This window comes from Aulonocara stuartgranti (assembly GCF_965226115.1).
Source record: "Aulonocara stuartgranti genome assembly, chromosome: 16".
NCBI lineage: Eukaryota > Metazoa > Chordata > Actinopteri > Cichliformes > Cichlidae > Aulonocara > Aulonocara stuartgranti.
Genome location: NC_138952.1, coordinates 16,768,071 through 16,780,282, shown reverse-complemented (window position 1 = coordinate 16,780,282; position 12,212 = coordinate 16,768,071). Strand labels below are relative to the sequence as shown.

The 12,212-nt window shown below is 40.4% G+C and overlaps 1 protein-coding gene across 4 annotated transcripts in view; it reads left to right on the top strand.

Moving 5' to 3' along the window:
- Positions 1 to 5,157: 5,157 nt before the first annotated feature.
- The window catches only part of ppp1r9ala (protein phosphatase 1 regulatory subunit 9A-like A), a 28,908-nt gene continuing 21,853 nt past the window's right edge, over positions 5,158 to 12,212 (top strand). For 2 of the 4 annotated variants that reach the window (XM_082508873.1, XM_082508876.1), the window contains exons 1-2: positions 5,160 to 5,362; positions 5,880 to 7,910. In XM_082508873.1, coding sequence (XP_082364999.1) covers positions 6,048 to 7,910 — 1,863 coding nt within the window. In that variant the 5' untranslated portion in view covers positions 5,160 to 5,362; positions 5,880 to 6,047. Of the gene's footprint in view, positions 5,363 to 5,879; positions 7,911 to 12,212 lie in introns of all 4 variants that reach the window. The other 2 variants (XM_082508874.1, XM_082508875.1) reach the window with 2 other exon arrangements.

Below are 12,212 nucleotides of genomic sequence, written 5' to 3'. Positions count from 1 at the left end.
AAATTTCTTCTTGTCAGATAATAATTCTGAGCCATGATATATGTGTTTGTAGACCTAAATTACTGAATTACAATGCCACATTCAAAAGAAGTTGTGTTTAAAGCAATGTGCTCCATAATTTACACTGTTCCAGCACGAGTTTCAGCATTCCCATGGCAGTTAAATGTCACTGGATTTACATAAAACAAATGAGCACAGAACACCTTTGAAAGCCGTGCAGTACGGCGTAAACAAGCAAGAAGCTTGCATAAACTACATGGGAGCGGCTTTAAGGAGCTACATAAAACTTTATATATCAGATAACCACGTCTCAGATGGAATGCTAGGGCAGATAACTCCAGAGGAAATGCCTGAGGACTGGATCTTTTCCAGAGACGTCTCCATCAATGTTTTAAGGCGCAAATTTACAATGATGGGCTAAAACAGCCCAAAATGCTTTCTTATTTTATTTATAAATATACTCTGAGGAGAATTTAGTAATCGGGATCCTAAAGTAGTGATCTGTGATAGGAAAAAAATCAGAGTTGTTCATTTAATATTTCATAACCTATACAATTAAAAATGTAGATGGGATTATTCCTTAGGCAGCTGAATAAATAACACCATCTGCTCAAAGCTCTTGCTACTGTCTGGTTTCTCTTTATCAATAATTACTAATCTATTTGCATTTTGTTATATAATGCTCCTTGTAGTTGCATATACACTTACTACAGACTGTCTTCAACACATATAAATATTTCTTCAAATGTAACACTACACATGTTTAAAACATCCAAACAAATATCTGCTAAGCTAAAATCTATATACCATTATTAATTCAAAGGTGGACTCTGATTCGCCAGTTTGTAACAAAATATTCAAATATTCCGTTGATGTCTTCTCGCACTTGATCTGGCTTCTGTTTCCTAGGTCAGCTTGACTGGATGATATTTTTGCAATGTAGGTTCTTAGCCACTGAGGAAATCTGACTGCGCTCTCATTCAGCATCTTTGTAGCTGAGCTCAAAAGAGAGAATGTCTCTTTTTTTCTGAATCAAACCACTGTACATGGACTGTGTAGTGGAGAGTTAACTCGCACAACTATGGCTCTCCTGGGAGGGGACCTGATTTGTAAAGTGAATATCAAGTAAAATCTGCAGGCTTTGTGTTTTGGGAGTTTTATCCTGCTACGATGAGAAACTGACTGCCCTGTACACTCACTTTGACAGATAATTTAAGCATAATGAATATGAAATTAGGTACTAAAAACTGACCCAAAATACTAATTAAAGCTAGAGCGAGCACATAAAGGATATAAGATCTCTGCTGGTGACCCATTTTTTATTGAGGTCATATATATTCTCAGTAGATACTTCTGACAGACTTTGTGTTGTATGGAGAAATACCAAGTCACGATCACTGCTGAGACACATGACATTGCTGAATTCATGACACCGTTAGTCCATGTTATATTTTTAATTAACACAAGCAAAGTATTACACTACACACTACAGCTGAGCCAAACTGCCTTGCACTTGTAGTCAATATATTTATGCAGTTTCTGCAGTTTTTTTTTTGTTTGTTTGTTTGTTTGTTTTGTCTCTGCGTACCACCGCAGTGGATTTTAAATCAAACAATTAAAATATGAACTTGTAGACTTTCACCTTTAATTCAAAGAGTGTAACAAAAGTTAACTCAAAAGTAATTGAACAAAATACAGTGATTTGAAATATGAGGACTGTTTTTAATACTTGGGTGAAAATCCTTTGCAGCCAATGAATGTCTGAAGTCTACAAACCATTGAGATCATTAAATGCTGCACTTCCTCCCTTGAGATGCTCTGTCACGCCCACAGCTATACAAACAACCTTCAGTTGCTGCTTGTTTGTGAGTCCTCTCTTCAGAGTTGTCTTCAGGGACTGAAAAGCTCTGTTGAGTTGAATATCACATTTCTCTTGGGTTGTTTTCCCATTATGCATTCAGCCATTATCCATTTACATTGTGAAGAGCTGCCTGGTCAGTTTTCCAGCATTTGCCTGAATCTGACCGGTGCTTAAAACCATGTACACTTCAGAATTCTTCCTGCTACTTCTAGCAGCAGTCACATCATCAATAAAAACTAGTGACTAGTTCCACTGGCAGCCAAATATGCCCATGTCACAACATTGCTTCCACCATGTTCTCTCGCCCCCACCATTCTGGTTCAAATTAATCTTGGTTTTCCTCTGTTTAAAGAATTATTTTGTGCGTGCTCTTTTCAGAGTTTTCTGCCAAGTCTAATCTGGCCTTTCTGTTCTTGAACATAATCAGTGGTTTGCACCTATTTGAAAACCTTCTGAAAACTCTCTGTATTCAGGCGTCTGTTGATGACAATGATACGCCCACCCCCTGGAGAGTGTTTATGACTTTGTTTGATATTATGAAGGTGTTTTTGAAGTTTTTCTTAACCATAGAAATAATTCTACCATCATGCACTTTAATTATCTTTTGTGGTCCACCAGGGCTAGAATAGAATAGAATAGAATAGAATAGAATAGAATAGAATAGAATGGCCCTTTATTGTCCATGCTTCACACCAAATCTGTAGGAATAAAATATAAATAGTAAGACAGCAAGAAAAAATAACAAACAGGAGAAATATATACAAAACAAGAGAAAGGCACGTAATAGAAAAGGCACAGATTAAAGAACAGGTTGCAAAAGTTGTGCTGCTGAACAGGTCAAAGCATTCTCTCTATTTCTTTTTTAATATGTACAAGATTTTTTATTTAGTCAGTCCTAAATGTTTTGCCCTCGGTCTGATAGATTTATATTGTTTTTCCAGTCGAATGATGCTCTTCTTCATTAGCATCAGCATCTTTTTGTAACCTTGTTTTGAGAGTTAAAGTGAACATCTACAGAACTCAAGTTCAGTGCTTCGAATCAACAAGTGTCAACTGGTCATAAAGACGGAAAAGGTAAGATTGCAAAAAAATCTTCTGGACCTAACCGTATGCATTTCAGTTTGGTCTTGTTGGAATTGTTTAATTTGTCTCTTAGCGTTTAGCGCTGCACTTCCTGTTTCATATTTTAACCCAAAATGGCTCTTTAGCGTGTGTTTGTATGATTATGTGTTACAATGCTTTGCCATATTCCTGGTTGCACTTCCCCCCAGAAGCTATACATTTCTGTAAATTTCTAACCATCTGCCTGGAGGACATACAGGATGTATACTTTGGACCTTATCATGAAATGAGCTCTGCTCCAGTGGCTTTAGAATTGAAGGCTTTTAACAACCCCAGCATCATTCCTGAGATAAATCTGAGTGGTCAAAAGATGTGATAAGAGAATGATAAGAAAGGCAAGCATAGAAATGCATTTCTCGCTCACAGAATAAGACTTCTTTGCGTTACATGACCGTATTATCTGCTCTGAACAATGGGCCCTTTTCACACATTTTGAATTGTGATTGAAGGAAAAAAATGTCAGTGCAGCTAATATTAACAACCACTCTGTTCTACTCAAATATCCCAGTGTAACACTGACCGTCCTTATGTGAAAAGCTCAGCATGAAATCAGTAAACTACAATTTCATTTTATTGCTCCACCTGTGTGGTGTCAAAAGACCTATTAATCTGATACCAGAAACTACTGACTCCCCTGGGTCTTGGGCCTTTGAGGAAGGTCAAAGATGTCCAAGCTATAAAAGCAGAGACGATTTTCAATTACAGCACTGTGCAAAAGGTCTTGATCCACCCCTCATTTCTTTATATTTTGTTATTAAAGTTGGAAGCAAATTCATTGATTTATTTAAACAATAATGCAAACATACAAGTCAGCGTTGTAATTAAAAGCAAATGCAGAGGTTGTACAATTCTAATGCATTTGAAACTCAATATTTGGTACGACCACCCTTATTCATCAACACAGCCCGAGCTCTTTTAGATAAGACTTCTTGTCTTTTCATAAGCAGTCCTCAGGAACAGGCCAGGCTTTTTGAAAGACATTCAAAGCTGTCAAAGCTGGATGATCGTTGCCTTTTGTGCTATTCTCTTTCAAGATGATCCCACACTACTTCTGCAATGTTGAGCTCCAGGGCCAATTCATGACTGACCTGACATTCTGTGTCAGGTCTTTGTTGGATTTTTTTTTCTCAATTCTTAAGGACATGACTTTCAGATATAGTTCAGCTGTTTTCTTATGTCTGCCATTTCTTCTGTCCAGTTTCCTTAGATTTCTTAAGGACACAGTACACAAGTTTTTTGGGAATCAGCTTGTTGACTCAGAAATATTATTGTATGCCTGTCAGTTTCTTATGTTTGACATTTGACATTCAGTTAAAGAAATAGGAACAGAAATAGGAAAATATCGGGGCACAATATTATGTGTTTTTGTGTGTGACAGTTTTGCGTAGACACAACACTCCATCTCTTGCGTTAAGTGCGCTTTTTATGCTTGAATGATTCATAGGTCAGTGTTTAGTGTAAGCACAAACATTCCTCTGAAAATGGTCAGATACAAAGGCTGGGCTGGAAATGAGTGAAAAAGCAACTATGTCTATATAAAGCCTGGAGAAATATTCTTCTTAAAAATTACAAGAAAGCCTGACTCCTTGGAAGTGAAATATAGAAAAATGAATGGTGGCTCAAAACCTTTGTGCAATACCGTACGTGACACTATGATCATTGACATTTTTTATTACACAGCCTTCGCCTGTTTAATCTCAGATCTGTTTGGTCCACACTACCAACTTATTTTATTGCTTTTATATTAATCTTTAATCCGAAGCCCAGATACACCTAACGGTATCATAACTTTGTTACAGCTTGAGGAGTGCTCCTGCTGTGGTATGTTGGCCAAACTGAACTTAATGTGTGACATATTATAACAGCAAAAAGTCAGAGATGCCATTCTACTGGAAAGGTTGTAAGGAAATGCCTTTTTCATTGGGGCCTATCTAAAGAAAAATAATAGTATTGTTGACATGCTCTACATGTTCTGCAACGAGTACTGTTAAAGGTTTCCATTTTATCCGCCCGAAGGTTTAGGTGAGCTCTCTGACTTTTAGGGTGAGCTTCCCACGCCTTTCCCTCCACTCCTCCTCGTGTCTGTGGAGAAATAGAGTGGAGGGTGGAGCGAGGAAAGCGGTGGGTTACAGTCCTGGAATGTGCGCGCGCTCCCGATCACTCCGTCTGTCTCAGCGGCGCGCCCGTGCAGACAGACAGAAGACTCGTGTGCGCGCGCAGCTCCGCGGCAGGTCTGGAAGTGCAAAGAGGAGGCAGGGGGAAAAAGCCGCTGGAGCGGGGGAATGATGGCGGTGAGCAAGGAGAAGGGACAACTTTGCTAGTGTAAAACTGAAACGCTTGACGAGTTTTAGAGGGCTAGCACGATGGAACAACAAAGAGGTGAGAGGCTGAGAAAGTTGTTCACCTTGGTGTGGTGTTTTATGTTGAAATATTGTCAACAACTCGTGCTGGAATTGCCACAATGAGTTGTCGAGAGCGAGATACCAACGTTCGCTCCTATTGAACTGTTGGCCGACTAAGCTGAAGTTGGTCGCGCTTTTTTTTAAATCAATGTTTGGCGGTGCCGACGTTTTGAGTAATGTTTAACCGGTTTAATTTGTTCAAAAAGAAGTTCGTAGTTCATTAAAGTGGCTTTAGAGCCTCATAATGTTGCTGTACCTTAGCGCTAATACACACAATCGGCTGTTCACGCTAACCTTTCCAAGTTGCTAGCCAAATGAAGTGCAACATAAGTTGCAGGCTTACCTGAAGCTACATTTCAGGCTATTTTGATTTGAAAGTTGAACGACCTGTTTGCGTGCAGTTTCTAAAATAGCTAACGTTGTCGTTGGCTGTGGTGAGACCGCATTGTTTCGTCCATGCACTGATAGACTTTGCTCTGCTTTTCTCTCTGTAGGAGACTTTACTGCTTGTGCTTAGTTGATACAACCGTGCTCCAGAAATTCTCCGCCGGACCCATGACATCAGTTGTGTAAAGTTGTCGAGGGACAATTGCTCACCGTCAAACACTGTAACTCTCTCCAGAGCTGGATTTTAAGAGTTGTGTGCAGCGTAAACAAACAGAATGATCAAAGCGGAGAGCAAAGCAGGCGAGAGGAGCCTGAGGAGCGCGTCCCCTCACAGAAATGCATACAAGTCTGACTTCCACGCCATTAAGTGCTCCTTTGATGGGACAAAGTCCGAAAATGCGTCTAATACCTTTGCAAATGGATCCAGTGACAACCGGGAGGACTCAAGGGGGAGGCCTTTTGGGACCAGAGTGAACAAGATAAAGAATATATTCCTACAGATGGATGGTCAGCAACAGGAGAGCCAAGATGGGAAAGTGAATTTAAAGTCTGATGTAACCCAGGTGTCTCCACCAAAGGTGCAGTTTCCGGTCAGCACTCACAGACTTAACTTGAACAGTGCAGCAAGCCCAGAATCGCACATTTTGGATAAAACGCCCAAGGGAGAAGATGCTGAGATTGACAAAGTGGCCTTGGCAGAGAAGTTTTCTGTGACCAGAAAACTCTTTGAAAGGGGCATTAAAGAGCAGCCTGCCGTGGAAAAACAATCTCCAAACAGAGTAGTAAATCGTTTGTCACTTGGAAGTGCCTCTGATGAAGGGAAAAGCACAAGGAGAGTATCAGGATCAGAGACCACTAACAAATCAGAGCAAACTCCTTCACCTGCAGTTAAAAATCGGCCAGATGAGAAGGCTGATATTGAGAAACTGCCTCGGGTGTCACTAAATGCGGGGCCCTTGTCAAAGAGGTTGGAGAATTATATAGTTGAGAATGACTCAGAAGACAGTAGCACAACATCTGCTAAACAACACAGTACCACTGCACACATAGTGCCTACCTCTCCAACAGGGGACACCTTACATAAACCTACATCTCCTGTTAAAGACGCCGTAGACTCTTTCTCTGATGCCACTAACAAAAAGAGAGACAACAAACCAGCACCTTTAGGGACAAATATTGGGCCAAAACCAACATTTCCAGCTACCAGTTCAGCATCCAAATCAGTTTCTTTTACAACCGATGCCACCCACAAACCTCTCTCACCAGAGCAAACAAGCCCAGTTAGCCATGGTCACAAGTGCTTGACATCATCTGGTGATGGATTTAGTAGGACATCTGTTGACTCAGAGAGGGGCAAACCACAAAGTCCACCCCCAAGGGATGTGAAACAGCCTCTTCCATCAGCTGGTGGCTTACAGAATGACAACGGGGGCAAATACCCTGAAAAAGCCAAGAGTAATGACCGTGTAGCACGCAGTCCTGTTGGGGACAAGATTCCCAGTCAAAACTCCTCTCCAGAATCCAAAGGGGTGGGCATGGTACGTGCTGAACTGGTAGTGGTTCAGCATGAGTCCTCGGAAAGTGAGGAGAATGAAGATGAGAATAATGACGATGTGTTTCAGGCTCAGAAGGTTCAGCAACCCAAAGATCAGCAGTTAGACCTGAAAAGAACCCATGCTCCAGAAAAACTGAACTGTACCCCTGCCCACCAGGTCTTATTAAGAGATGACACAAAAGAGGCACAATGGACTGCAGAGGATGTAGGCGAAGGTACACTCTTAGAGGATAATGGGGAATTTGGGCTGAAAGAGAGAATGGAAGACAATGTAGTTGTGAGTCGGGATAGTGAAGACACACGTGACGTAGATGATGAAGCAGCAGCAGAAGAAGAGGGTGAGCTGGAGGAGCAGGTGGGCCAGGGCATACAGGATAGAGCTTCTCCAGTAGTGTATGGTATAGAAAATGCAGCGTTTGTGGATGACAGGGAAGTGGACCAGGTCCTCAGGGAAGAGGAGGAGGAAGATGAGGAGGATCAGATGTATGGGGAATACGATGACTGTTATGAGGTCCTTGGTTTGTCAGATGAGGAAGAGCCTCCCTTAAAAAGGAAAATCAAGTTCTCTACGGATCCCATTCTGGTAAGTATTTTGTGTTGTTTGCATCTGAAGCATTCTTGCTCATCTGAGACAAAAACAAAAAAACCTAAAACAAATTGCACAGCACCTTCATTATAAACCACCGTCGCACTGACTCAGCAGTGGTGTCTGACTGGGGGTGTTTCCCAGAAGACACAAGACAAATGAGTGTATGCTCAGAATGAATGCTTTTGTTGGACTTGTTGACGTCACAGCTGCTGCACTGTATCATCAGATGAGTTTTGCCACAGCTGAGAAAATCTAAACGATGCTTCATTTAATCATAGGGTCAAGGAAAACAGGTAGTTTGACAACCTTGTCTCCCTAATCCCCATGACTAATAGGGGAGCTGTTTGGGGATAAGGGGGGTAGTGGTTTTGTTTGGTCATATTTTTTATAATAATGTTGACTTTGCTTAAAAGCGTCCAAGAGTAGGTGTTGCTGAACAAGACTGCAAGGAGGTAGACTCATAGAAACTGCACTGTACAAATTTTTTTTTTTTTTTAACTCATTTAGACAGGTTATCCTTTTGATCATGAATTATTTGTTTCTGTCATAAGGAATTTTTCATGTCTGTCCAACATGGATGTGCGTATTTATCCAGTTTGTCCAACAGTTCTTTTTGGTTGACCCTGGCTAACAGTAACACTTGTTATTTTTTATTTACATTATAGTCCACCTGAGTCTCTAGTTTTGTTGGTGTTGGTGAACATTGAGAGGACAATTGTAATTAACATATTTTTGACTTCTTTCTTATGACTCATCTCATTTTACCCAGAGATGGGGGTTTTCCAGGCTTAGTCACCACCTAAAGCATAGGTGTCAAACTCTGGCCCGCGGGCCAAATTTGGCCCGCAGCCTAATGTCATTTGGCCCGCGAAGCCATACCAAATTACTATTGGAGCAGGCCTACTGGTATTATACAGCTAATATATATATTGTTTAGTATTAAGCTTTGCTTGTTCCATATTCAGTTTTTCAGCAAAACTTGTTTGAGTCCATAAGAAAAGATTCATTCTTATATCTAGAGGAAGATTTTTTTTTTTCTCAATAAATATTAATGTTAGCCCGCGACTTTGTTCCAGTTTTGAATTTTGGCCCACTGTGTATTTGAGTTTGACACCCCTGACCTAAAGGAACCTTCTAAACATTAATTCATGGACATTAAAGAGTCTGTGTCACCTTATTAAACTATTCAATTTTCCTGTTATTACCCACCACTGCATAAACACAAATATCAGTTATACTTGAGCAAAGGCATTGTCAATTAACAAGGCCAATTAAAAAATTTAAATGCTAGTTTGTTTCTTTTTTGTTTTGTTTTGTATTTGTTTGTTTTGGGTTTTGTTGGGGGGGTAGCAAATTCCTCTGCACAAATTCCTCTGGGATGTTTCTCTTTCAGTCCCTGTTTTAAAAACATAATTCCCCAAATAAGCAGTGGTGAATTTCATCTTCCTAGAGTAGGCACATAAGTGGGAATATACAGACTTCTAGACTAGGGGATAATGCATCACATTGAATTTAGATGTAGCAAAGACAACCCTGTACTATCATTTGTTTTATATATTGTAGACGTTTGCACTCTTGTTTTTCAGCTGATGTAATCTCTTTTGGTATTGACACAGATCACGAGCGCAAACATCACCACCTAGTTATTAGGGGGTGTGAAGCAGAAGTGATTTATTTATTTTTTTCCTGCTACTGATACTTAACTGTCATCATATCTCATCAACTTTTTGCTAAAACAGGGGAAACGAATCACACCAGCAGATTTCACACAGCATTTGAACAGCCCAGTGTTTATCCAGGCCTTGAAATGTGCTGTTATCTGAGGGTGTGGGGTCCTCCTCCCTATCCCAGTCATCCTGGTAGGGGGTCCTGAGAGAGGGGACCAGAAGCTGACCTGGCCTGAAGGGGACACAAACTGTGTGCCTTAGCCCCCCAAAATCTAGCTATGACAGGAATAAACACAGCTTTATAGACACATGTCACAGCAAAACACTAAGCTGTCTTCTCTGTAGCAATTCACTGTCTGTAAAAGAGAACTCCTTGATATCAGGTTAAATTAGTTCATATGTAAGTTTGTATCAGTGGGCATCTGCAGGGCTTGTTCCAAATTTTCACATACTAAACTGCTGGCATGACACTTAAGTATGTGAACAATATGAAAATTATAGTCCTTTTAATATACTGTTTTCTTCTTCTTTCGGCTGCTCCCTTTAGGGGTCACCACAGTGGCTCATTTGTGTCAATCCCACCCTAGCATCTTCCTCTATTACACCAATGCTCTGCATGTCCTTTTTCACTGCATCCATGAATCTTTGTGGTCTTCCTTTTTTCTTCCTGCCTGGCAGCTTCATATTCAACATCCGTTGGCCAGTATATCCACTATCCCTCTTAGCCTTGGACATCTCGTTTTCAGAAAACTGATTTATATATAATGAATTATATATAAATCAGTTTTCTCAACTAACGAATGAGTTACTTTGTTCATAACAAAAAAACAAGTGTGTCATAGTTTGCTAGGTCAAAATGTTTGCTTCACTGATGGTGCATCAGGTGGTGCATACTAGGGCTGGGCGATATGACCCAAAATTCATATCTCGATATTTTTTAGCTGGATGGCGATATAAGATATATATCTCGATTTTTTTTTTTAAAGCTATAAGTTAAGAACAAAAAGAGAGTTCTTAGTCACACTGTGTCCCAGATGTCACACGGGCACTTTTATTTACATACAGCGTAGATGTACATGAAGAAATTACTCAAAAATAAATTATCAGCATTTATTAAATAATCGTGGTCCATAAATAAAAGAAAACAATGTTGTTTTTGTGCATAACAAAAAGCTCACAATTGTGCAGTCAAAATGTAAACTAATAGACGCTGAGCATAATAACAAAGAGACAGATTTCACAGCTGCACCACGTCTCTGAACAGGTGCCGTTTGTGGTCCTTATACACACACAGTACGTATCACTCCGCGAGGCTCCTCCTCGGTAGCCGTAATCCTCCGACAATCCATCAAGCGGTGCAGCTCCGTAGCTTAGCAAAGTCATATTAAAACATTTTTTTGACAGATTGCTGAGCGCTGTGTACCACATAAAATCGGTTCGCGGTCAGTAAGCACAACCAGAATTCATACATAAGGCGCACTGTCGATTTTTGAGAAAATGAAAGGATTTTAGGCCGTGCAGCTCCTCCGGGCTGCATGTCGTTAGCGCGGTTAGCTCGTTAGCGCGGTTAGCTCGCTAACACGTTGACGCCGTCCAGCCCCACGCACGGTAACTCGCTAATGGAGATTTTCCGCTTTCATCTTGTCATTGCCTGCAGGTGAAGCTATGGGGGAGGCGGAGTTGTGTTCAGTGAAGGAGAGGCGAGGCCGAGTAACGTTGCGTAGAGACAAAAGTGGACGAAAGAGAGGCAAACCTGCGGCTCCACAAGTATAATTATAACGTAACATAGACTATATCGATATAAACGATATTGTCACATCTTATATCTCGTATGAAAATATATCGATATTTTTAAAAAACTCGATATATCGCCCAGCCCTAGTGCATACATAGTCAATTCTGAAAAAGAACCACAATTTTGATCAATATGTGGCACATCTAACCAGAGCACTGATTGCTGTGTGGACAGTATGTGGATGCACATTATGGATATTGTCATCCATGATGTGGGCAAGTCGGCAGTGTAGTAAGTACACCTAGTTATTAATCTTACTTGGTTGACTCGCAACTTCTCACCCTTTGTCAGTGGCATAGGCTCCAGCCCCTCCTCAGGTAAATAAGTGGTTAGGTTGGATGGATTTTGATCAATGATGTTAAAATGAATTTCCCTGTTGATTTACATGTATGGACTAATGTTAGTTAGTATGAGTGCTGTCCACAATACGAGCTTGTTTTTGCTTCAGATATTTGAGACGTTACTTGACAAGTAACTAAAGATATAAGTTGAAGATGATGCCTGTGATTTTTAGCTACATTTACAAGTATCACTCTGAGAAAAAGACAGAAGAAACCAAGTTTCTTACGTTTTTCCTCAGGCTATGTAAAGACTTTTTTTGGGTGACACCTTTGTGTGTACAGTTTAGCTAGCTCAGACTGAGCAGCATTCTCGTGGTAGAGAAGACTTGAGATTGGCAGCATTACTGTCCATAGATTTTTAGGTTGGTGATTTATTTATTTAGTTTGGGAAAGAGTTGCTAAAAGACTGAGAAAAGTGGTGGAATCTTTCACTGATGTCGCCAAGATGTCGATAATGACGTGACATGACATGATGATCATTGTCTGGAGTGAA